At 43.2% G+C, this 23295-nt stretch overlaps 1 protein-coding gene across 3 annotated transcripts in view; it reads left to right on the forward strand.

Moving 5' to 3' along the window:
* The window catches only part of LOC110520482 (enhancer of mRNA-decapping protein 4), a 38792-nt gene that overhangs the window by 6480 nt on the left and 9017 nt on the right, over positions 1-23295 (forward strand). For 2 of the 3 annotated variants that reach the window (XM_021597833.2, XM_021597852.2), the window contains exons 5-25: positions 13006-13192; positions 13546-13693; positions 13826-13930; positions 14036-14145; positions 14264-14371; positions 14567-14662; positions 14776-14875; positions 14985-15165; positions 15283-15349; positions 15482-15567; positions 15681-15871; positions 15991-16070; positions 16180-16309; positions 18030-18538; positions 18654-18755; positions 19001-19144; positions 19235-19292; positions 19485-19665; positions 21360-21515; positions 21611-21726; positions 23079-23244. In XM_021597833.2, coding sequence (XP_021453508.2) covers positions 13006-13192; positions 13546-13693; positions 13826-13930; positions 14036-14145; positions 14264-14371; positions 14567-14662; positions 14776-14875; positions 14985-15165; positions 15283-15349; positions 15482-15567; positions 15681-15871; positions 15991-16070; positions 16180-16309; positions 18030-18538; positions 18654-18755; positions 19001-19144; positions 19235-19292; positions 19485-19665; positions 21360-21515; positions 21611-21726; positions 23079-23244 — 3021 coding nt within the window. The remainder of the gene's footprint in view (positions 1-13005; positions 13193-13545; positions 13694-13825; positions 13931-14035; positions 14146-14263; positions 14372-14566; positions 14663-14775; positions 14876-14984; positions 15166-15282; positions 15350-15481; positions 15568-15680; positions 15872-15990; positions 16071-16179; positions 16310-18029; positions 18539-18653; positions 18756-19000; positions 19145-19234; positions 19293-19484; positions 19666-21359; positions 21516-21610; positions 21727-23078; positions 23245-23295) is intronic. The other variant, XM_021597842.2, reaches the window with a different exon arrangement.

Raw genomic sequence — 23295 nt, forward strand, 5'->3', positions numbered from 1 at the left:
GCTCGGGTGGTTGTTGTCCTTTGCTCTTTTTGGCCTTCCTGTGACATCTGGTGCTGTAGTTGTCCTGGAGGGCAGGTAGTTTGCCATTGGTGATGCGTTGTGCACATTGCTCTTTTTGGCCTTCCTGTGACATCGGGTGCTGTAGTTGTCCTGGAGGGCAGGTAGTTTGCCATTGGTGATGCGTTGTGCACACCTCACTACCCTCTGGAGAGCCTTGCGGTTGTGGGCGGAGCAGTTGCCGTACCAGGCGGTGATGCAGCTCTACAGGACACTCGATTGTGCATCTGTAAAAGTTTGAGTGTGTTTGGTGACAAGCCAAATTTCTTCAGGCTCCTGAGGTTGAAGAGGCGCTGTTGCACCTTCTTCCCAACGCTGTCTGTGTGGGTGGACCAATTCAGTTTGTCCGTGATGTGTAACACCGAGGTACTTAACTTTCCACCTTCCCCACTACTGTCCCGTCGATGTGGATAGGGGGGTGCTCCCTCTGCTGTTTCCTGAAGTCCACAATCATCTCCTTTTGTTTTGTTGGCATTGAGTGTGAGGTTATTTTCCTGACACCACACTCCGAGGGCCCTCACCTCCTCCCTGTAGGCCGTCTCGTCGTTGTTGGTGATCAAGCCTACCACTGTAGTGTTGTCTGCAAACTTGATGATTGAGTTGGAGGCATGCATGGCCACACAGTCATGGTTGAACAGGGAGTACAGGAGAGGGCTGAGAAAGCACCCTTGTGGGGCTTCTTTGTTGAGGATCAGCGGGGAGATGTTGTTTCCTACCCTCACCACCTGGGGGCGGCCCGTCAAAGTCCAGGACCGAGATGCACAGGGCGGTGTCGAGACCCAGGGTCTCGAGCTTAATGACGGGTTTGGAGAGTACTATGGTGTTAAATGCTGAGCTGTAGTCGATGAACAGCATTCTTACATAGATATTATTCTTGTCCAGATGGGATAGGGCAGTGTGATTGCGTCTGTGGACCTATTGTGGCGGAAAGCAAATTGGAGTGGGTCTAGGGTGTCAGGTAGGGTGGAGGTGATATGATCCTTGACTAGTCTCTCAAAGCACTCGATGATGACGGAAGTGAGTGTTACCGGGCGCTAGTCGTTTAGCTCAGTTACCTTAGCTTTCTTGGGAACAGGAACAGTGGTGGTCCTCTTGAAGCATGTGGGAACAGTAGACTGGGATAGGGATTGATTGAATATGTCTGTAAACGCATCCAGCTGGTCTGCGCAAACTTGAGGACGAGGCTAGGGATGCCGTCTGGGCCGGCAGCCCTGCGAGGGTTAATGTTTAAATGTTTCACTCGCGTTGGCTGCGGTGAAGGAGAGTCTTCAGGTTTTGGTAGTGGGCCTTGTAAGTGGCACTGTATTGTCCTCAAAGCGAGCAAAGAAGTTGTTAGGTTGTCTGGGAGCAAGACATCGTGGTCCGTGACGGGGCTTGTTTTGATTGACTGTAGACCCTGCCACATACCTCTTGTGTCTGAGCCGTTGAATTGTGACTCTACTTTGTCTCTATACTGACACTTAGCTTGTTTGATTGCCTTGCGGAGGGAATAGCTACACTGTTTGTATTCAGTCATGTTTCCGGTTATCTTGCCCTGATTAAAAGCAGTGATTCAAGCTTTCAGTTTTGCGCGAATGCTGTCATCAATCCACAGTTTCTGGTTGTGGAATGTTTTCACTGTTTCTGTGGGTACAACATCACCGATGCACTTGCTAATAAACTTGCTTACTGAATCAGAGTGTACATCAATGTTGTTCGATGCTATCCAGAACATATCCCAGTCCAATTGATCAAAGCAATCTTGAAGCGTGGAATCAGATTGGTCAGACCAGCGTTGAACAGACCTGAGCACAGGTGTTTCCTGTTTTAGTTTCTGTCTATACAGCCTATAGCAACTAAATTGAGTCGTGGTCAGATTTGCTGAAAGGAGGACAAGGGAGGGCTTTGTATGCTTCGCAGAAGTTAGAATAACAATGATCCAGAATTTTTCCATCCCGGGTCGAGCATTCTATGTGCTGATAAAATTTTGTGAGCCTCGTTTTCAGATTAGCCTTGTTAAAATCCCCAACTACAATAAATGCAGCCTCAGGATGTGGTTTCCAGTTTGCATGGAGTCCAATGAAGTTCTTTCAAGGGCGTTGATGTGTCTGCTTGGGGGGGTTATACATGACTGTGATTATAATCGAAGAGATTTCTCTTGGTACGTAATGCTGTCGGCATTTGATTGTAAGGAATTCTAGGTTGGGTGAACAAAAGGACTTGAGTACTTGTATATTGTTATGATCACACCACGACTCGTTAATCATAAGGCATACACCCCCTTCTTCTTCTTACCAGAGAGATGTTTGTTTCTGTCAGCGTGAAGAAACCAGGTGGCCACCGACTCTGATAACGTATTCAGAGTGAGCCATGTTTCCGTGAAACAAAGAACGTTACAATCTCTGATGTCGCTCTGGAAGACAACTCTTGCTCTGATTTCATCTACCTTGTTGTCAAGAGACTGGACATTGGCGAGTACTATACTCGGGAGCATTTGGCAAAGTGCCCGTCTATGGAGCCTGACCAGAAGACCGCTCCTTCTGCCCCTTCTGCTGCGCCGTTGTTTTGTGTTGCCTGCTGGGTTCTGATCCATTGTCCTTTGTGGTGGTCCAAACAGAGGATCCGCTTCGGGAAAGTCGTATTCCTGTTCGTAATGTTGGTAAGTTGACGTTGCTCTTATATCCAATAGTTCCTCCCGGCTGTATGTAATAAGACTTAAGATTTCCTGGGGTAAGAAATAATACATAAAAAAACAAAATACTGCATAGTTTCCTAAGAACGCGAAGCGGCCATCTGTGTCTGCACCGACGCCTTTGTAGTATCTATCTGGGGTGTACTTTTGGGATGAATTGGAACACCAGGCCTAATTGCCTGACGGCACTTATACAATATCTAGTGGAAAGCCTTCCCAGAAGAGTGGAGGCTGTTAAAGCAGCAAAGGGGGACCAACTCCGTATTAATGCCCATGATTTTGGAATGCCAAGCAGGTGTCCACATACTTTTGGTAATGTAGTGTAGCTTTCTGCCAGACAAAAAAAAGATGCAAAAATAGCATGGTGTTGCCAAGGTTACAGGAACATGCATTTCTTTGTTTGATTAACAGTGGTTTTGAAGTAATTAGATTTGATTTATCTTTGCTTTTGTCTATAACTTAGGGTTTGGCTATCACTATCATGTCCACAAAAGATTGTGATATACATTGCTATTGCCCCTAAAATTAAGACGGTCAAAAGTGCGAAATCGACTGCAACATCATGATGAAAGATAATGTTTTGGAAAACCTGGGCAGAGGCTAAGTGCAGGCAATGGCAAGTATTTTCCAATGTTCCTTTCTGGTGGAGGAGCACAACCTGTGTGTCTTTGTGGCGTGCACATGATGGCAGTTGAGTGAGCATAAATTTAAGTAATGTACTTAATTTTACCGTCAGACTGTCCGTCACCTCTCTCCCTCTGCAAAGGCTGACCAAAAAACAATGTTGCCAATTTAGCAACTTTGTCGCTATATTTATTTAGTTTTTCAGAACCCTCCTGCTAATTTTATTGAGTCTAGTGACAAATTCAGCTACTTTCCAGGCTGCCTTTGAGTTTTGAAACCTAGGGTTTCTTTGGTTTTTATAGCATTTAGTGACTTTTTCCACTTCGTTCTACTGCAAACGAGTGAGAAGAAAAGCTGTCTGCGACAGAAGTAACAGCAACAGCGCACACACAGGCAGAGAAGTACAAGAGGAGAGGTTGTGGGTGGTGAGAGAGGGAGCTAAAATGTGATTCTCTTAAATATTTGGCTTAACTGAAGGATTACACATTATTTCGGACTCAACAAATTCATGTTGCTCCTATGACCAGAGAAAGTGAATTATTCCTCATTATTGAAAAACACAGCTAATAATAACAACGCAAGCCTGTCTATACACATTGCTGCTCATACATTGAAGCTGACATTCTGGGTGCAGTGTGAGGGTAGAAGGGTGTTTTATGGCTAGAGGAATATTCAGAGGGGAACATTTTCTGTGGGAATTAACAGGAATGTATGCAAATTAATACCATTTAAATGTAGATGTGTTTTCCATTGGAAATTATGAAATCCTTCCAATAGAAAAAAAAGAATTATAAGTTGACTCTTCACATGGGATCACTGAACAACAAAACAAAGGGAATATTGAATGATCCCCAATGATCCATTGCATCGCTCAATCTGTAAAATGATTTAGTCGGATTTGGAGGATGATGGAGGCAACAGGGGAATGAGCCTCAGATCCACAAAGTCTCTTCTACCAGGTGGCTGAGATATGTTGGCACGACTTCCATATTGCATCTCCATCCCAAAGCCCTTGCTTGGAAATGTACTTCGCCAGACTGCCAAGAACCTTGCCCTCATCCAAGCCAAGGTGGCGAGACACGGTAGTGATAATGCCATAGGCCTTGTTGATCTCTGCATCAGACAGGATGCTCTTGCCAGCATACTTGGGGTCCAACATATACGCTGCGGTGTGTATGGGCTTCAGGCAGAATTCTTCACTCTTTTTGATGTATTTCAAAACTGCAGTTTCCTCTGCTTGCAGCAACAATGAAATGGGCAGGGCAGTACGGATTTCTTCCCTTACATCTGCAAGTGGAGTCTGAAAGTCAGACAGGATGGCATTGTCTCCCTTAATCCGTACAATGGCTACTGCTATAGATTTCCACCACTCTCTCTCAAAATACATCATCAAGGAGGATCCTCTTGATGGGGCTGTCCATTTCGGCAGACTATGATATGACAATTTCTTGGAGAGACTCCTTCCCCTCCAGGAGACTGTCAAACATGATGACAACACCACCCCAATGGGTTTTGCTGGGCATCTTCAATGTGCTGCTCTTGTTCTTCTCACTTAGCTTGGTGAGGTAGATTGCTCCTATAACTTGATGACCCTTCGCTTACCTAACCATTTCCTTGGCTCTCTTGTAGAGTGTATCCATTGTTTTCAGTGCCATGACGTCCTTGAGGAGCAGATTCAATGCATGAGCAGCACAGCCAATGAGTGTGATGTGAAGGTGGATTCCTCTATTTTAGACCAAGCAGCCTTCCTGTTCGCAGCATTGTCTGTCACCAGTACAAATACCTTCTGTGGTCCAAGGTCGTTGATGACTGCCTTCAGCTCATCTGCAATGGAGATGTAGTTAATTATTCCTTACCCACAAACATTCGACTACCCATTAGAGATGATTGCAATACAGTCTGCTTTCTCTATGATTTGCCTAACCTTCACTTGAACTCTGCATCCAGCAGATGAGAAGATAAAGCATTCTGGTTGGAGGGATGTATGCTGGGCAATGAACATAAAATCTCTTCCAATACACATTGCCTGTGAGCATCAGAGGTGAACCAGTTGCATACACAGCTTGAGCAAGACATTCATCAGCATTCCTCTGACTATGTTCATTGAGTCAAAAAAAACTTCTGATTCCAGGAGGACCATGAGCTGTTGCTATCGATAAGGTGTCTGATTCATCATTTTCACCTTGAATAGAAGTAGAGGGACTTTTGTCAGAGGTTGTGACCGCTGAGGGAACTTTATGCACTTGTCCAGATAATTCTGTTTCATTCTTCACACATGATTTGGCACAGTATTTTCAAATGTACACAGCTCTTCCTTCTACATTAGCTGCAGTGAAATGTCTCCACACATCAGATAGTGCCGATGGCATTTTCCTGTATAGATTTTTTTTTAAATGGTAAAATCAACAAATACTATTCCATGTACAGATAAATAGTTAAGCAGTTAGATTAAACAACTAATTTGTAAGATAAATGTTTAAAATGAAACCTGTATGGAAATAGATGAATTAACACTCAGTTAGCAGGCTCAAGCAAGCTAAAACCCACATGGTAGCAAAAACTAACTAGCAGAAATTAACAAGTTAGAAATTATTTAAACACACTTTGCTGTAGGCTAATATTTACGAGTTAACAAAAAATTATGTATGTCATATAAATTATATTCACCCCAAAGTAGGAATTCAAGGTAATTTATTATCAGGGGTGCAACTTTGGTTTTAGAAGTGGGGGCGACATAAAATGTATGTACCAGTCAAGTTTGAACACCTACTCATTCAAGTGTTTTTCTTTTCTACATTGTAGAATAATATTGAAGACACAATACTGGGTTACCTGTGTTAATTGCTATTCCAGAGGCCACTGTGCCTGTTTTGAGGGAGGAAATTGCCTGCTTCTGGAGACTGGAGGATATCGGATGAGTTTCTATGTTGGAGATCCAGGACAGCTGGTATAGCTGTTTTTTGTTTTTTTTTCTGTACCCGAAAAGGGATATGACTTGCATCCTATTCTATACCTTAAGGGAACATTTCGGCATTTCGTGTATGATCAGTGAGAAAGTCCATATTGCAAATGTACGGTCCCTTACCCGACGTCCGAAATCGTTTGTAAAATTCGCGGTCGGTGTCGGGACGTGCGGTAGGGCCGGACCTACCGGGAAGTCGTCGAATGAACTTTGTCGGACGTTCGGTTTCCGTTTAAAAAAAAAAACAAGTTTCGGACCGTTTTTCCGCCGTCCCGGACACTCCCACCAGATGGCATACGGAATCATATGGCAATTTGGCAAAACATCACGAATCGCGACGGGGCCTTATCTCAAAAACTGAAAATATTTCGAAGCCGAAACTTGGCGAGCGTAGGGTTGGCGTAACGGGCAGTTGGCCCCGAACGGGATGGCGTCTAGGCCTCGACGTTTTTTGAGCTACGGCCATTTGTCTGGGATTAAAGGCTTAAAATGGAAGTAGAGAAATTATTTTTCCACTTCAGGTCAAAGCCAAGGAGCCTCCGGTGTCAATAAAAAAAGAACCAGCCATTTATCTATCGTCATTTAAGAGAAACGGAACAATGACAAATTGGTGATGGTCACAAATAGGCGTTTTTTTTTTTCAACGGTTACAGATCCAGTTGCAGGGTGTTCATACGAATCTTTTTAAAGTGTGCTGCGGAGCTCTGCGACATTTCTGTGATTTTCTATGATTTTCTGAAATAACACAATAACCGACCATTAGAATAGTAGGCCCAAAATGAAGCCTGCCCCACAATGTCATTTGCTTTTGAGTGACAGTGAGAGAACCGTTAGGGTGAGAAGAAAAATTCCACCACATGAATGTTCCTAAGGTCCTCCCGATCTCAACAAGCCTAACCTTGACCGTGTGGCATTAACCCTTAACAGTAAAACAGTGTTTTTTGATCTCACAGATTAGTGTCATCTCTCCCCATAGGAATACATTGCCTGCACCCCTAATTTCAACCTGAGGCCTATGTGGGTTATGAATGCCGTATGAACCTGTCTTCGGTACCAGTCCATCAGGCCACTATGAGGTCTACCTGTGTCGACTCTAAGCTTCCTGGACCAACCGGAAGTGGTTAAAATGCCCCTAAAAGTGTTTACCCATACACTGCATGCAGTTTGATAGACATAGTGCATTCAACCCTGTGTAGATCAGTCAATTCTTAACGTAAGGACTTAAAACTCAGGATTCTGTAACAGCATACCCCAATGAGGATATGTGTTGATTTATAACTTCCTGTGCCAACCGGAAGTGCCATAATTGGTGTCTCAGGGGCTGTTTCGAAGGGTTAAAAAATTCAGATCTGTCCAAAACTTCATATATGTGATTAGGCAACCCCCATGAACTGTAAATCAGTCATTTTTCCCCAAAAAAATCAAAGGAAAAAAAAATCACACTAAAACACAACTTGGATGGAGGGACGTATTGGGGTGCGTAGAGACAGACAGTGGCTCCAATAGTTAGCTTTGTTGGAGCTAAAAAAGAACGGTCGGACCTAGAGTTCCGAAACTTTAGAAACCTGTTCTAGACCTCCGGGCCATGGTGCGTGGCGAGTTACGTGGCTCTAGACGGTTCTCGGACCGAGAAACAGCCTCGTACATTTGGAATAACTTCAATTCATTTTTGCATCACGAAAATGACGACGTTTAGAAAAGTCTCAGAGACACAAGGCTAGGTGCGTTGAAACCGGCTCGGCCCATAGAGACGGACCCCAAAGTTTCTGTCCGATAGCTCGTTCAAGGACCCCGTAGCAAGGCATGGAAATAAGTGGATTTTCAGCACCAATTAGGGTTTTTCTCGGACACCAAATGACCTATCGAGCCGAAACTCGGGATTCGGGGTCGCCTCAGCTAGGCCAACACATAACATAAGAAATGGACCCGCAGCTAGAACGTAACTACGTGTTTTATGGTTTTTTTATGGTTTGTACCGAAGGCGTTGTGAATTTTGGGCCAGCTCTGAAGTATGTAATAGTTGGCTACTAAACGAGTTGGAAAAAGTGGGTTTGGTGTCAGTTTGTATCAGTTTGGTGGTCAGAATGATATCTAATTGACTGATGGAGTCTTGTCCACTTGACTCTTGTACATTTGCAATATGATCCTATAGTGAAAAAACATCACCAAAAGCGACATTCTGAAATCAACCCAAACGAGCGATTGAGATGACCCAGAATCACTGCAAAGCCATCCCGAGTTCATCGGGCCAGTCAATTTCACATTCCTGCAAGATTTTTATAGCATGACAAATTCGTGATGGTACCTGCCCATTGAAACATATTGCAAATGCACAGTGACTTTGAAAAAGTAAGGAAACAAACAAATTCGATAAACAAATTCGTGATGGTACCTGCCCATTAAAACATATTGCAAATGCACAGTGACTTTGAAAAAGTAAGGAAACATAAACAAAAAAACATCCCAAAAAATGTTGGGTAACCAGCTGCATATTTTAGATCACAAGCTTGAATTTTGAGCATGACAAATTCGTGATGGTACCTGCCCATTAAAACATATTGCAAATGCACAGTGACTTTGAAAAAGTAAGGAAACATAAACAAAAAAACATCCCAAAATTTTTTTTTTGGGTTACCAGTTGCATATTTTAGATCACCAGGTGCACATTTCAGGTCACCAGGTGCACATTTCAGATCACCAGGTGCACGGAGGAAAATATTTACTTTTGACTTTGACTTTTGACTTCCTATGACATCATATTGCAAATGGAGAAAACATATGCCTTATGCACAAGTAAAACAAAAAGAAATATGTAATACAAGTTGACCAAGGTATAGTTTGCGCAAAGTAAAGTTTGAATTTTGAGCATGACAAATTCGTGATGGTACCTGCCCATTAAAACATATTGCAAATGCACAGTGACTTTGAAAAAGTAAGGAAACATAAACAAAAAAAATCAAAAAAATTTTGTTGCACATTTTAGATCATCAGTTGCACGGAGGAAAATCGTTACTTTTGACTGACTTTTGACTTCCTATGACATCATATTGCAAATGGAGAAAACATATGCCTTATGCACAAGTAAAAAAAATATGATAATAAAGCATGACTAAAGTATGTTGATAAAGTTCTTATACATGTGTTATTGACACAAAAATCGAAAGAATTTTGAAAAAAGGTCAAGAAAGCACTTTTTTAAGGATGTATGAAGTTTTTTACCAAATTTTGACACTTTTGACTTTTGACTTCCTATGAAATCATATTCCAAATGGAGAAAACATATGCCTTATGCACAAGTAAAAAAATATATATATATGATAATAAAGTATGTTGATAAAGTTCTTACACATGTGTAATTGACACAAAAATCGAAAGAATTTTGAAAAAAGGTCCAGAAAGCACTTTTTTAAGGATGTGTGAAGTTTTTTACCAAATTTTGACATTTTTGACTTGACTTTTGACTTCCTATGAAATCATATTGCAAATGGACAAAACATATGCCTTATGCGCATGTACTTAAAAAATATATATATATGATGACAAAAGTATACTCATACAGTTCTTACACATGTGTAATTGACAAAAAACTCGAAAGAATTTCGAAAAAAGGTCCAGAAAGCACTTTTTTAAGGGGTTTTAAGTTTTTTTTTTTTTAAATTTCATTTTTCAAAATTTGGCTTTTGGATGTTGACTTGGGTGCCATTTGCAATATGAAATGCCCCGGTGGAACGCACACGCCCCCTATTGGAATTTTGAAGTGTTACAATTGGCAATTGCCATATGGCATTTGCAATATACTTTGCATGAATCAACGCCAAATTGGGTGGTATTGACCATCGTGTATATGGTTTGTCCAATGCCAATATCCCGCCATTTGTTTTTGTCCAAATCAGGGGGGTATTCCCTTACAGACCTACGTGCCCTCAGCAAGCACCTCCGTCTACAACCTCTGAATGCTCATAAACCGCCGGCTATTACAGCAGATTGCAGAGTCTAGGGGGCAAGCAGTGTTACACACCAATACTACTGTCCCATAGTCCGTTTCTAGGCTACATAAGAAATCAGAAAACGATGTCTGACTTTCTGCATCTTGAGCTCACTCTTATATCACGCTTTTCTATCAGCACGGAGGGGTGTCCAGGTTCCAGCCCTGCTTAGTCAAATTTCATCTGGATCACACACTGCATTTTCACCAGTGCCTATGCCTTACTTACGATGACGCCATCTGTGATGGAAGTCGTTCCCGTAGGGCAATTGTTGATGCTGCCCTTACAACGCTAAGTTCTAGCCACTCAACCTGGACGCTCCTCGCAGCCTAAGCCAGTGACTTCAATGGTGGGACCCTCTGCTATTGTCAGGTGGCTCCTATGGGCAGACTTGTATCCCAAAAGGTGATCACGACTGCTGATCTTAGGGCCCCGGGCCACTAAGGTGACGTTGCGTCCACATGCGGCCGCCGCCCAGAAATTCATGGCTATGTCCTCCTTATAAGCTATTTCTCTCTATGCCTCGTCTTGGGAGTTGTTTAAAGGGTTGACTATAGGAGATATTTGTGCCTTGGCGAGTTAAGCGTCAACACACTCTTTTTAGTAAGATTTTATTGCTTTGATGTCACTGCTGCCAGTGTAGGCCACTTGGGGCTTGAGGTCAACCGATTATGATTTTTCAATGCCGTTACTGTTTTTATTGGCTCAAAAAAGCAGATACGATTAATCGGCCCATTTTATATATGTATGTTATGTAATACTGAATGAACAATGAACACTTTTTTATTTTAACTTAATATAATACATAAATATCCATTTAGTCTCAAATAAATAATGAAACATTTCAATTTGGTTTAAATAATGCAAAAACAGTGTTAGAAAAAGCTCATGTTTAAGTTCCTTGCTCAGAACATGAGAACATATGAAAGTTGGTGGTTCCTTTTAACATGAGTCTTCAATATTCCCAGGTAAGAAGTTTTAGGTTGAGGTTATTATAGGACTATTTTGCTCTACCATTTGTATTTCATACATCTTTGATTATTGGATGTTCTTATAGGCACTTTTGCATTGCCAACCCTAATCTCGGGAGTTGATAGGCTTGAAGTCATAAACATAAACAGTGCAAATGCAGGAAAGTCCTGTTTGAATGAATGCTTACGAGCCTGCTGCTGCATACCGCCGCTCAGACTGCTCTATCAAATCATAGACTTGATTATAATATAATAAACACACAGAAATACGAGCCGTAGATCATTAATATGGTAAAATCCAAAAACCATAATTTCGAAAACCTTGACTCTGCTTGCACAGAACGCAAGCGAAGTGGCACAATTTCCCTAGTTAATATTGTGTACTAACATTAATTTCTTAACTAAATATTCAGGTTTAAAAATATATATATACTTGTGTATTGATTTTTAAGAAGGGTATTGATGTTTATGGTTAGGTACATTGGTGCAACGACAGTGCTTTTTTTCACGAATGCAGTTAAATTATCACCCATAAGATAGGTTTAATGCTAGCTAGCAACTTACCTTGCTGCACTTCCGTAACAGATGGTCATCTTGCCGTGCAATGTAATCGACATCCAAAAATACAGATCGTTATGAAAACTTGAAATCGGCCCAAATGAATCGGCCATGCCGATTTAATCGGTCAACCTCTAGTCTGGGCAATACCCAGACTTCCGCATCTGGCAGGGTCAGGTCTTGGTGGTTTACCATTGTCTGTTTTCATTTAGTATCAGTTGGGGTCGGCTTGGGGCGTGATCATATTCCCCCATAGTATGTTGTACCAAAGTTGATATGTTCTATAACTACTGTTCCCTGAAGGAGGGGAAACGAGGTAAAACACCATTTTGTGAAGTGCAGATTTAATTTGCCTTATCAGGCGTGGTTGTAGATCTTTCAACCTAAGTCACGAGCGTGCGACTCACGAGCGTGCGACTTGTATCTCGTTTCCTTCCATCAGGGAACAGTTGTTACGTTCTCTCATTATTAATCCTCTGGCTACCTTACATTTTTAAGCTATTCAAATAGCATTTTGAGATGGAATTCTGTAACGTTCGTTGTTTCATTGTGAGAAAGCCATGCATAAAACAAAACATATCCTTCAGTCACATTCATAGCCTATTGAATGGAGAGTGCTGAGAAGGAGGACTATAGAATACTTTTTTTAAACGGGTAGACAAGATGGTGTCAGAGAGCAAGATTGACTTGTCATTTTGCTTTGCTTGGGTGGCGCCAGTCAAACTATCGTCTGTCACATCATGATGTCGTCACCATCGACAATGGCTGTCAATCATCTTATATAGACGATTCTATCATAATATTGCCCAACCCAAGTGTGACTGCCAAGACCCCTGTGATCTATTCATTTTTCTGTATTGATTTCCCTATGTCATTTAAAGCACTTAATCAACATCATAGTGATGACAGAATTATAAACAACATGCCCACACTCATACTTTATATTTAGGTGCAGGAGCGCCAACATACTTTTGAGCTAGTATTCTATAAGAGATGCTTGAGGTCAAGCCGTAACAAATTTGAGGTGCCGGTACTCCGCTCCGGTCAGTTCCTGCCGAAGTCAAGCACTGGGTATTTAACTCTGCCTAAGCTTTTCATGTAAAACCAAAAGATCCAGATTGATTCAGAATGTGACAGAAGTTGGCTCGCAAACTCAGGTTTTGTACTTGTGTACAGGAGCAAACAACCAGGCCATGATCCGTGTGTTGAGCCTGGGGTCTGCCGAGCGCACCCTGCTGAAGGGCTTCACTGGTGCAGTCACAGACCTGGCCTTCGCCCATCTGGACTCCACCCTGCTGGGATGTGTTGATGAAGCCGGCAACCTGGTCATCTGGCAGCTCACCTGCCACAGCAGCAAGATCCAGTATCCTCTTCATTCTGCCCAATAATTACACTTCAGTTGGTCACTTACTGCTTCGTGTAGTTAAAGGTTAAGTAAAATAAATTAAGTAACTATACATTTTACCTGGTTTTGACCATTTTTAAAAGTACTTTGTGATATGTGTACAGCAGTGGAGGCTGCGGAGGGGAGTATGGCTCATAATGGCTGGAGCGAACGGAATGGCATCAAACGCATGAAAACCATGTGTTGGATGCATTTGATAACATTCCGCTTAAGCCATTACCACGAGTACGTCCTCCCCATTTTTAAGGTGTCACCGACATCCTGTGGTGTACAGCTGCGGTATTACACACCTTAACCCACATGCTTCTCAGGGATCAAGTGGTTGTCCACATCCGGAGGCCTGAAGACACACCTCTAAACTCCAATAGGAGGTTGATCTGGTGTCCTTTCATCCTAGAGGACAATGAAGAGAACCCTGAGGATGCTAGCCAGACCCTGGCCCTGTTGCATGAAGACAGGGTATGTATGCCCTATTGGACACAATTAGACTTATTTATTTACCCATGTCTCAGACAAACTCTTCCTCCTCGTCCCTTCTATCTTTTTAATCACTGCCTCCCTTTTGCTGATTGTCCTGTCTTTTCTCCCCAGGCTGAGGTGTGGGATCTGGAGATCCTCCGCAGCAACAATAGCACCTGGCCAGTAGATGCCACTGACCTGAAGGACGGAGTTATAACCATAAAAGGACATACAGAGGTAGGGCATTTAGTAATCACATTGTCTGTTTCCAGTATGGAAAGCACTTATTTACAGACTGGTTTTTAGTATGGAAATGTAGTTTTGGGTGGTGTTTTTCTCCAGCGTATAAGTGAAGGTGCCCTGTCTCCAGATGGCACAGTCTTGGCCACAGCCAGTCATGATGGTTATGTAAAGTTCTGGCAAATCTACATTGAAGGACAGGACCAGCCAAGGTAGATCTTGACTCAATATTACTCTATTTTATAATATAATATTTATATTAAAATTCCAGTTTCTTGCAATTCCTTTCCGTCTGTATCTCTATGGTTACTTTTACTTTCCTCTGTGAAGTCCTCTCCCCGGCTTCTTTCACAGATGTCTGCATGAGTGGCAGCCCCACAATGGGAATCCCCTCTCCTGCCTGCTGTTCTGTGACAACCACAAGAAACAGGACCCAGAGTAAGTCCCTACTGTTCTCTTCTGCTGCTGTACGTCTTTAGCTGAACAGGTGTTGAGTATTTAGCGAAAGTGACATTTGGTTACCCAGGATTACATAGATGCATGGATCTTTAGAGCATTACCCAATGCAATCAGTGTAATTTACTCTTAAGGACTGATGAGAGATTTGTTAGACCCCCTCTTTTTCCTTTCTAGTGTTCCATTCTGGCGCTTTCTGATTACTGGAGCTGATCAGAACCAGGAGCTGAAGATGTGGTGCACAGTGTCATGGACCTGCCTGCAGACCATCAGGTCTGACTGTTTTACCTGTGTTTTTCACTGCTCTTTCATGCTTTGCAAGTTGTCTCATTCATACCTCTGTTACTGGACCTGTTTTAACGGGAGCCTATGTACATGTCCTTCAGGTTCTCTCCAGACCCGTTCAACTCCTCAGTCCTGCCCAGTCTAAAGGCCAGCCTGGACCTCTCTGCAGAATGCCTCATCCTCAGCGACGTACAGAGAAAGGTCAGAATTACATCTGTGTCCTGCTATATCACTATGATCTATCTACCAACTGTGATCCTTTTTGTGTATCAGGATGAGTTATTAACCCTGTTTTGTTTTGTCCCTCTAGGTGTTGTATGTGATGGAGTTGTTGCAGGACCAGGAGAAGGGCCATGCCAGCTTCACAGCCGTGTCTGAGTTCCTGCTCACACACCCTGTACTCAGCTTTGGTGTTCAGGACGTCAGCCGCAGCCGCCTGCGCCACACAGAGGTCCTCCCCCCAGATGAGGAGAGCGAGAGTATGACTGCAGGTTGGTGTCACCTTCTTGGATCCCGATTACCACTACTACCTAATCTAATGATGGGCTGGTCTGACCCCCGTGTTATCATGGGTATAATTTTTGTATTTTTCTTCCTGTTATCTCTAGAGGGCATCCAGGGCCCAATGGAATCCAGAGCTGGGATCCAAATAAAGCTATACTGTGTCCACACAAAGTGAGTTGTCATTCAGGTCCTATTATCATATTTACGCAGAGGTCTGCATTGAAATTGTGACCATTTAATCCGTTTTTAGTATCCCATTTCATACACCTGTATTAGTGTTTAGATGTATTCTTCTGTCCACAGGTCTCTTCAAGATGTGCAGATCTGGTTCCAGCCAAACCTTGGGTCTGGCTCGTCGTTATTTCTGCCTCACTCAAACGATGGCTTTGGTGAGTTAAGAGAACCGTTGGTCGTCATAAACCAAAACTATTCTTTACTCAGTTTAAGAGATTTTAGAAACATTATCCCATATTTTCATGTATTAATCTTTGTGCTTTTCTAGGTTTTTCGGATCACTTGACAGACATGAGCATGGAAGGTTTGAGCTCTGACAAGGAGTCCGGATGTGGCTCCCAAAATGATCTCCGGAAGATTCCCGCCCTTCCTGCTCCTGCTGACTTCATGTCCCCCACTGGCGCCGCCGCTATGCCCAAGCTCATGACCCCTGACGCCTTCATGACCCCCAGTGCTTCAGTATGTCCAGTTCCAAATTCTCACTACTCTTATCAAAATGCTAGCGAATATCCAAGGGAGGGATATTACTCCTGGATCTTGATTGCGCTTTGAACTTGATTTCTGCCCTTCTCTCCCAGGTCCCAGCCTCCCCAGGCAGCAGTGCCAGCAGCCTGAAAATTGTGACAGCCATGACCAGCAACTCTGACAGTGGTGCCAGGTAGGTCAACTCAAAGGGTGCATAACAGGGAAGGAATTCATAATTGACTGAACAAGGAAAGAGATTGTGCTTTGATATCCCCTGACTCTTGTGATGTCAATGTCTGCAGGGGAGGAGAGGAGCTGACCCAGAACCCCAAGATGTCTGTGGAGAGCAGTAGCAGTCTGACCCTCAGTGCGAGCACCAGCAGCCCCAGAGCCAGCTCCCTTCTCATCTCAGGCCTAGGGGACAACATGCCGGTAGGCCACACACTTGCATGGACGCTAGCACCTACAGCGCAGTCATTTCACGCGGTTAGAATGCAGAATTGTGTGCCGCAATTGGCTGAGGGGCCAACGTAACGTGTTTGTCAACTTACAAGACCTCTCGTCCCTCCGTCATATGTGACATCATCCTTACTCCTTGTTCCATTTTGGTCTTCCCTGCTGTCTCATAAAGATGTACCCTCTTCCACAAGAGACTAGAGGTCGACCGATTAATCGGAATGGCCGATTTAATTAGGGCCTATTCCAAGTTTTCATAGCAATCGGTATTTATGGACACCGATTGCAGCCTATTTATTTAATTGAAAAAACAAATAATTTTACACCTTTATTTAACAAGACAAGTCAGTTAAGAACACATTCTTATTTTCAATGACAGCCTAGGAACGATGGGTTAACTGCCTGTTCAGGGGCAGAACGACAGATTTTTACCTTTGTTTTTGCAGCCTTCTGGTTACTAACGCTCTAACCACCTGCCTTACATTGCACTCCACGAGGAGACTGCGTGGCAGGCTGACTACCTGTTACACGAGGGCAGCAAGAAGCCAAGTTAAGTTGCTAGCTAGCATTAAACTTATCTTATAAAAAAAACAATCAATCTTAACATAATCACTAGTTAACTACACATGGTTGATGGTATTACTAGTTTATCTGGCGTGTCCTGCGTTGTATATAATCGATGTGGTGCCTGTTAATTTCTCATCAAATCACAGCCTACTTCGCCAAACGAGTGATTTAACGAACGCATTCGTGAAAAAAGCACTGTCGTTGCACCAATATGTACCTACCCATAAACATCAATGCCTTTCTTTAAAATCAATACACAAGTATATATTTTTAAACCTGCATATTTAGTTATTTTGCCTGCTAACATGAATTTCTTATAACTAGGGAAATTGTCACTTCTCTTGCGTTCCGTGCAAGCAGTCGGTATATGCAGCAGTTTGGGCTACCTGGCTCGTTGCGAACTGTGTGAAGCCCATTTATTCCTAACAAAGACCGTAATGAATTGTACATAATTATGACATTGAAGGTTGTTCAATGAGTAACAGCAATATTTAGACTTGGATGCCATCCGTTAGATAAAATACAGAATGGTTCCGTATTTCACTGAAAGAATAAACGTTTGGTTTTCGAAATGATAGTTTCCGGATTTGACCATATTAATGACCAGAGGCTCGTATTTCTGTGTGTTATAACTAAGTCTATGATTTGATAGAGCAGTCTGACTGAGCGATGGTCGGCAGCATGCTCGTAAGCAGTCTTCAAACAGCACTTTTGTGCTAATAGTGTTTCAAACGTCACTCGCTCTGAGACTGGGAGTAGTTGTTCCCCTTGCTCTGCAAGGGCCGCGGCTTTTGTGGAGCGATGGGTAATGATGCTTCGAGGGTGGTCGTTGTGTTCCTGGTTCGAGCCCAGGTAGGGCCGAGGAAAGGGACGGAAGCTATACTGTTACACTGGCAATACTTATTTATTTGAGGCTAAATTGATTTGATTGAAGTATTTATATTAAGTTAAAATAAGTGTTAATTCAATATTATTGTAATGGTTATTATTACAAATACATTTAAAAATATTGGCCGATTTTAATCGGTATCTGCTTTTTTTTGGTCCTCCAATAATCAGTCGACCTCTACAAAAGACCACTCCTCATATGCTCATGTTCCCCCTCACCTACCCATTCTGCCCTATACAGGTGCTTCCCTCTCCAAACCCGCCCCTCTCGCTGGACCCACAGGTCATTGAGCCTATGCTGATTCAGCATGCCTCTCCCACCCTGGCCCGATCTCCAGACGTCATCTCATCTGCCTCCACGGCCATGTCCCAGGACATCCCTGAGATCGCCTCTGAGACGCTGCAGCGAAGCCTGGGGGTTGTGTCTGGAGCTGAATCCCGAGACCCTCTCCCAGCCCTCCACACAGACAGCATGGCTTCTGCAGCTTCAGCCCTTCACCACCTCTCTCCACGGAACCGGAACAACTCTGACCACGGCCACCTGACCCTGGAGCTGGTTGCTGGAGCAGTGGAGGCAGAGCAGAGGCTCAGTAACACTCCTTCACTACTGGAGAATGCCCTGTCACAGGAGAATGCTGCTGCAGCCGCCGCTGCCTCCTGCTCTGACAACACAAGCCACCCCTGGCCTGCAGCTCCTGACATCACACGGGAAACGCGCAACAGCCTGCGGGACAACGGCCTAGGAGACTGGTAAGACAGTCTCACACACGCGTGGACATAGGCATAGTGTCTTTACCTATGCATGCAACCTGAAGAACCTACACAAATCGGCTTTTTAGTTTTAAATGGTATTTCTTGCTTTTAGCTCAAGGGAGGAAATGAAGGACAGACACATGTCCTCTCCATACCACAGACGCACCTACCACTTAACCCAGAATGACAGTCAGGACGCCAGTGCAGAACAAAGGTAAGATAGTTACATCTCTAGAACTTCCCTTTCGTTGTCAATAGCCCTGGTCCTGGAGGGATGCAGTATTTGTTGTGTTTTGGAAGTCAATGTTTGATTAAAGTTTCCATTTAAATGTATTCTTGATTCTGATTTAATGTTCATCTTAAACCTGCACAGGTTTTTTTGTACCCATGCCGTGTACCCATTATCACCACCTATTGTGGGCACTTAAACTCCTCTTGCTTTGTTTTCCTGTCACACAGTGACCATGATGACGAGGTGGCCAGTCTAGCGTCGTCCTCCGGGAACTGTGGAGCCAGGTCGTCTCAAAGACTGCCAGTGAAGGAGTGGAAGAGCTCTCCCAGAGGCTCCCCTAAACTCAAGAGGAAGAGTAAAAAAGATGACGGGTGGGTGATGACCATGACAGTTACCACATAATGTTATTCTCTGATATTTACTTCTGTGTCTAATGGCCTCTTTGCCTTCTCTCTTTTTAGGGATGCATCTCATGCCTCTCAGTCCAGGCAGCCTGAGCATCATAACCATCAACATCAGGTAAGCGATCATGGCTGAATGAATATGATTCACTTACTTTTTTATCTTTAAGTTGTGATTATAATACTGGCACCAAGATGTGTCCATTATACATACATTTTCAGCAATACCATTTGTTCCCTGATAATTAGATGATACATTCTACCTGGTTTGCCTAGACACCATGGTGTAATCTGATCTAACCTGTTGCAGATGAATCCTGAGGTGCAGGAAGAGCTGCTGATGCTGCTGCGTAACCAGCAGAGGGAGCTAGCGGATCTCCGTCAGAGTCAGCTAGAGCTGCTGCAGAGAGTGACGGGCCACATGGACGCCGTGCAGAGCTCTGTCATAGCCCATGTGGAGCACGTCATGGTCAGCCAGCAGGAGCATGAACGTATCCTTACAACTGGGACATGTCACAAATTACAATCAGTGCCAACTCCTAGACCTCCCTATGTAGTGGTACCATTGAAAATTATATAGTTTTGTATGAGATGATCACTGCAAGTTATACTACATGGCTATCAGTATGTGGACACTCTTTCAAATTAGATTCGGCACACAGCCATGCAGTCTCCATAGATTAACATTGGCAGTAATGTGGCCATTACTGAAGAGCTCAGTGACTTTCAACGTGGTGCTGTCATAGGATGCAACCTTTCCAACAAGTCAGTTCATCAAATTTATGCCCTGCTAGAGCTGCCCCTGTCAACTGTAAGTGCTGTTATTGTTAAGTGGAAACTTTTAGGAGCAACAACGGCTCAGCCGTGAAGTGGTAGGCCACACAAGCTCACAGAACGGCACCACCGATGCTGAAGTGCATAGCGTGTAAAAATCATCTGTCCTCCGGTTGCAACACTCACTACCTCGTTCCAAACTGCCTCTGGAAGCAACGTCAGCACAAGAACTGAAATAGGTTTCGCAGCCATTGGACTCTGGAGCAGTGGAAACGCTTTCTCTGGAGTGATGAGTCATGCTTCACCGATGGACAAATCTGGATTTTGCGCATGCCGGGGGAACGCTACCTGCCCAAATGTATAGTGCTAACTGTAAAGTTTAGTGGAAGAGGAATAATGGTCTGGGGCTGTTTTTCATGGTTCGGGCTAAGCTCCTTAGCTCTAGTGAAGGGGAATCTTAACGCTACAGCATACAATGACTTTCTAGATGGTTCTGTGCTTCCAACTTTGTTGTAACAGTTTGGGGATGGCCTTTTCCTGTTTCAGAATGACAATGCCCCTGTGCACAAAGGTCATACAGAAATACAAGCCATACAGAAATGGCTTGTCGATCAGTGTGGAAAAATTTGACTGGACTGCACAGAGCCCTGACCACAACCCCATCAAACACCTTTGGGATGAATTGGAACGCCGACTGCGAGCCAAGCCTAATTGCCCAACATCAGTGCCTAACCTCACTAATGCTCTTGTGGCTGAATGGAAGCAGCCATGGCTGAATGGAAGTCCCTGCAGCAATTTTCCAACCTCTAGTTGAAATCCTTCCCAGAAGAGGCTGTTCTAGCAGCAAAGGGGGGACCAACACCATATTAATAACCATGATTTCAGAATGAGATGTTCGACGAGCAGGTGTCCTCATACTTTTGGCCATGTAGTGTATAGTGTTATGAATGCAGATATTGTAGTTTAAATGGAATTCAATTCACATGAATAAAGATGCTTTTTCATCTAGAAAGGTGCCTAATTTAAAGCTGCAATATGTAACTTATTGGGCAATCTGACCAAATTCACATAGAAATTAGTTATTGGTCTGTCATTGTCATTGAAAGCAAGTCTAAGCAGTAGATTGCTTCTATGTGCGCTATTGCTATTCTTCTCGTTCGCAAGTAAAAATGTTGCATCTTTCAGTTTTGTACACCAGCTGAAAATACAATATATTTGGTTATGGAAAATATTTTAGTGGTTTATATGCTTATTTTGTCACACAAACTGAAATTACGCCAACTATTAGTTTTAGCAACCAGGAAATGCCAGAGCCATTTCTGCATATTGCATCTTTAAGAACATTGTTTTGTTGCAGAAGCACTTCCTTATCAACCCACTGTTTGATCCTTGACCCGGCGGTGTTTCTCAGAGAGGAGAATGGAGAGAATCCTAGCAGAGGGACAGAACCGTAACCAGCAACTCCAGGAACATCTCTCCCAGCAGCTGGCTCAAACTCTCAACAACACCCTGTGTAACCGTCTGGACAAGACTCTCCGAGAGGAGATGAAGAAAACTGTTCCTCCCAGTCAGTACACTTCCTAACTTATTCGACAGTTTTTATCAAATGAAGTTAACTGTATAATCACTGAGAAGTAAATGTTTGCCCTTGCTACTTAACAGCTATTATCAAGAGTCTGGAGCCTGTTACTGCCCAGATGAATAACACCATCGCTGCTAAGCTGACGACTGTGGAGGCAGCACTGAAGGAGAACGTTAGCAAAGTCGTCAAGTCAAAGGTTGGTGGCAACAAATTCAGGGGGGATTTAAAAAATGCGCTGCTTAGTTCATAGAACCACGTTATGTTGACTTACCTTCGATATTTGCTTATAGCAGTTGTGACAGGGGTTTTCTTCCTACAAAATGTATCTCTACATTTTGAACAATGGGGGCTATAAGCTATTATGACCCCATTTGCTTAAAGCTAAGACACACACATGCCTTTTCTTTCCCTCTACAATGCTCACATGCCCTTGCGGGTGTCGTTAGAATAGAGTGGACAGGACCAGGCACAAAATCTGCATCCAATAACTGGGGAGAGGAAAGAACATCATTGAAGGCAATCATGTTTATTTCTACACAAAAGATCATACGCAGTTATTGCCTGATCTTCCTTGACGTTTTCCTAAACTTCCCAATACCTTTCTGATGCATTGAAGTAACTTCAAACCAATGGTTGGAACCGGGTCAGGGAACAGAACCGAAAAGATCGAAAGTGATCTATACTGTTCCGGAACAGAACCATTATTTAATAACGTTCAGAGGGGTGCGCCTATGAACATTTTTGCTGGTGTGTGTTTAGGCTACCTGCCCCTCCCCACTGAAGCAGAGGTTATTGTAGCCTACTGACCACGTTACAAACGTAATTCAGAAATTAGGATCAGATGTTTAATTAGAGAAGAGTTGGTTTGACTTATTCAATCAAAGTTAAGGTTTGTATAATACAGTTGCTTCTCTCGCGCTACAGCACCGTGTGTTTGTCTTGCATTATGATTAAACCATGCTCTTACGGCAAAATACAATTTGTTCTTAATGACTTTCCTGTATATTTTTAAGATGCTTACCTGCTCCACAGTAAGCTGCTTTAGCTGTGCAGATTGGTGAAGTATGTTTAATGTTGAGCTAAATGTAAAGAAAATAAAAATATTTTATGTTTTAAAAGGAATGATATAAACTGATACTTTTGGATTGAACCAGTTCAAAACTTTATTTTGCTAGTCAGTGGATTGAAAAAGGGAGAAAAAAAAGGCAATGTTCTGTTCAGAACGAAACGATTAGTAAATAATTTAGGTTCCAACCCTTCAAACTATACTTCCTTCAGATTGAATTTTAAAAACTGTCAGTGATTTTTAATATAGCCCCAAATTAAAAAGTTAACATTGGCTGTTGATTACATCTCTTTTTAACTATGGGATCGCAAAAGATTTCTGATATCAAAATGGGGTCTTGGGCCCAAAGAGTTTAGCATGCCCTGCTCTAGAGCCTAGGTTGGTCATTGGATCAAAGGATGTAAAGTAGTCTTATAGCTCACTTATTCAGTCTTCAGTCAAAATGCACACACACAAATGCCTTTGCATCCCTTTCTGTGCAGAACACCACAGATGCAATCGGCCGGGCAGCTGCTGAGGCAATGCAGGGGCCTATCCAGGCTGCCTACAAAGATGCGTTCCAGAGCATTGTGCTGCCTGTGTTTGAGAGGGGCTGCCAGTCTATGTTCCAGCAGATCAATGACAGCTTCAAGCAGGGAACCCATGAGTGTATGACAATCCTATTACGAATTATTAACTCAGAGTTTCAGGCTTTTTCTT

The sequence above is a fragment of the Oncorhynchus mykiss genome, chromosome 1 (assembly GCF_013265735.2).
Source record: "Oncorhynchus mykiss isolate Arlee chromosome 1, USDA_OmykA_1.1, whole genome shotgun sequence".
In the NCBI taxonomy this organism is placed as follows: domain Eukaryota; kingdom Metazoa; phylum Chordata; class Actinopteri; order Salmoniformes; family Salmonidae; genus Oncorhynchus; species Oncorhynchus mykiss.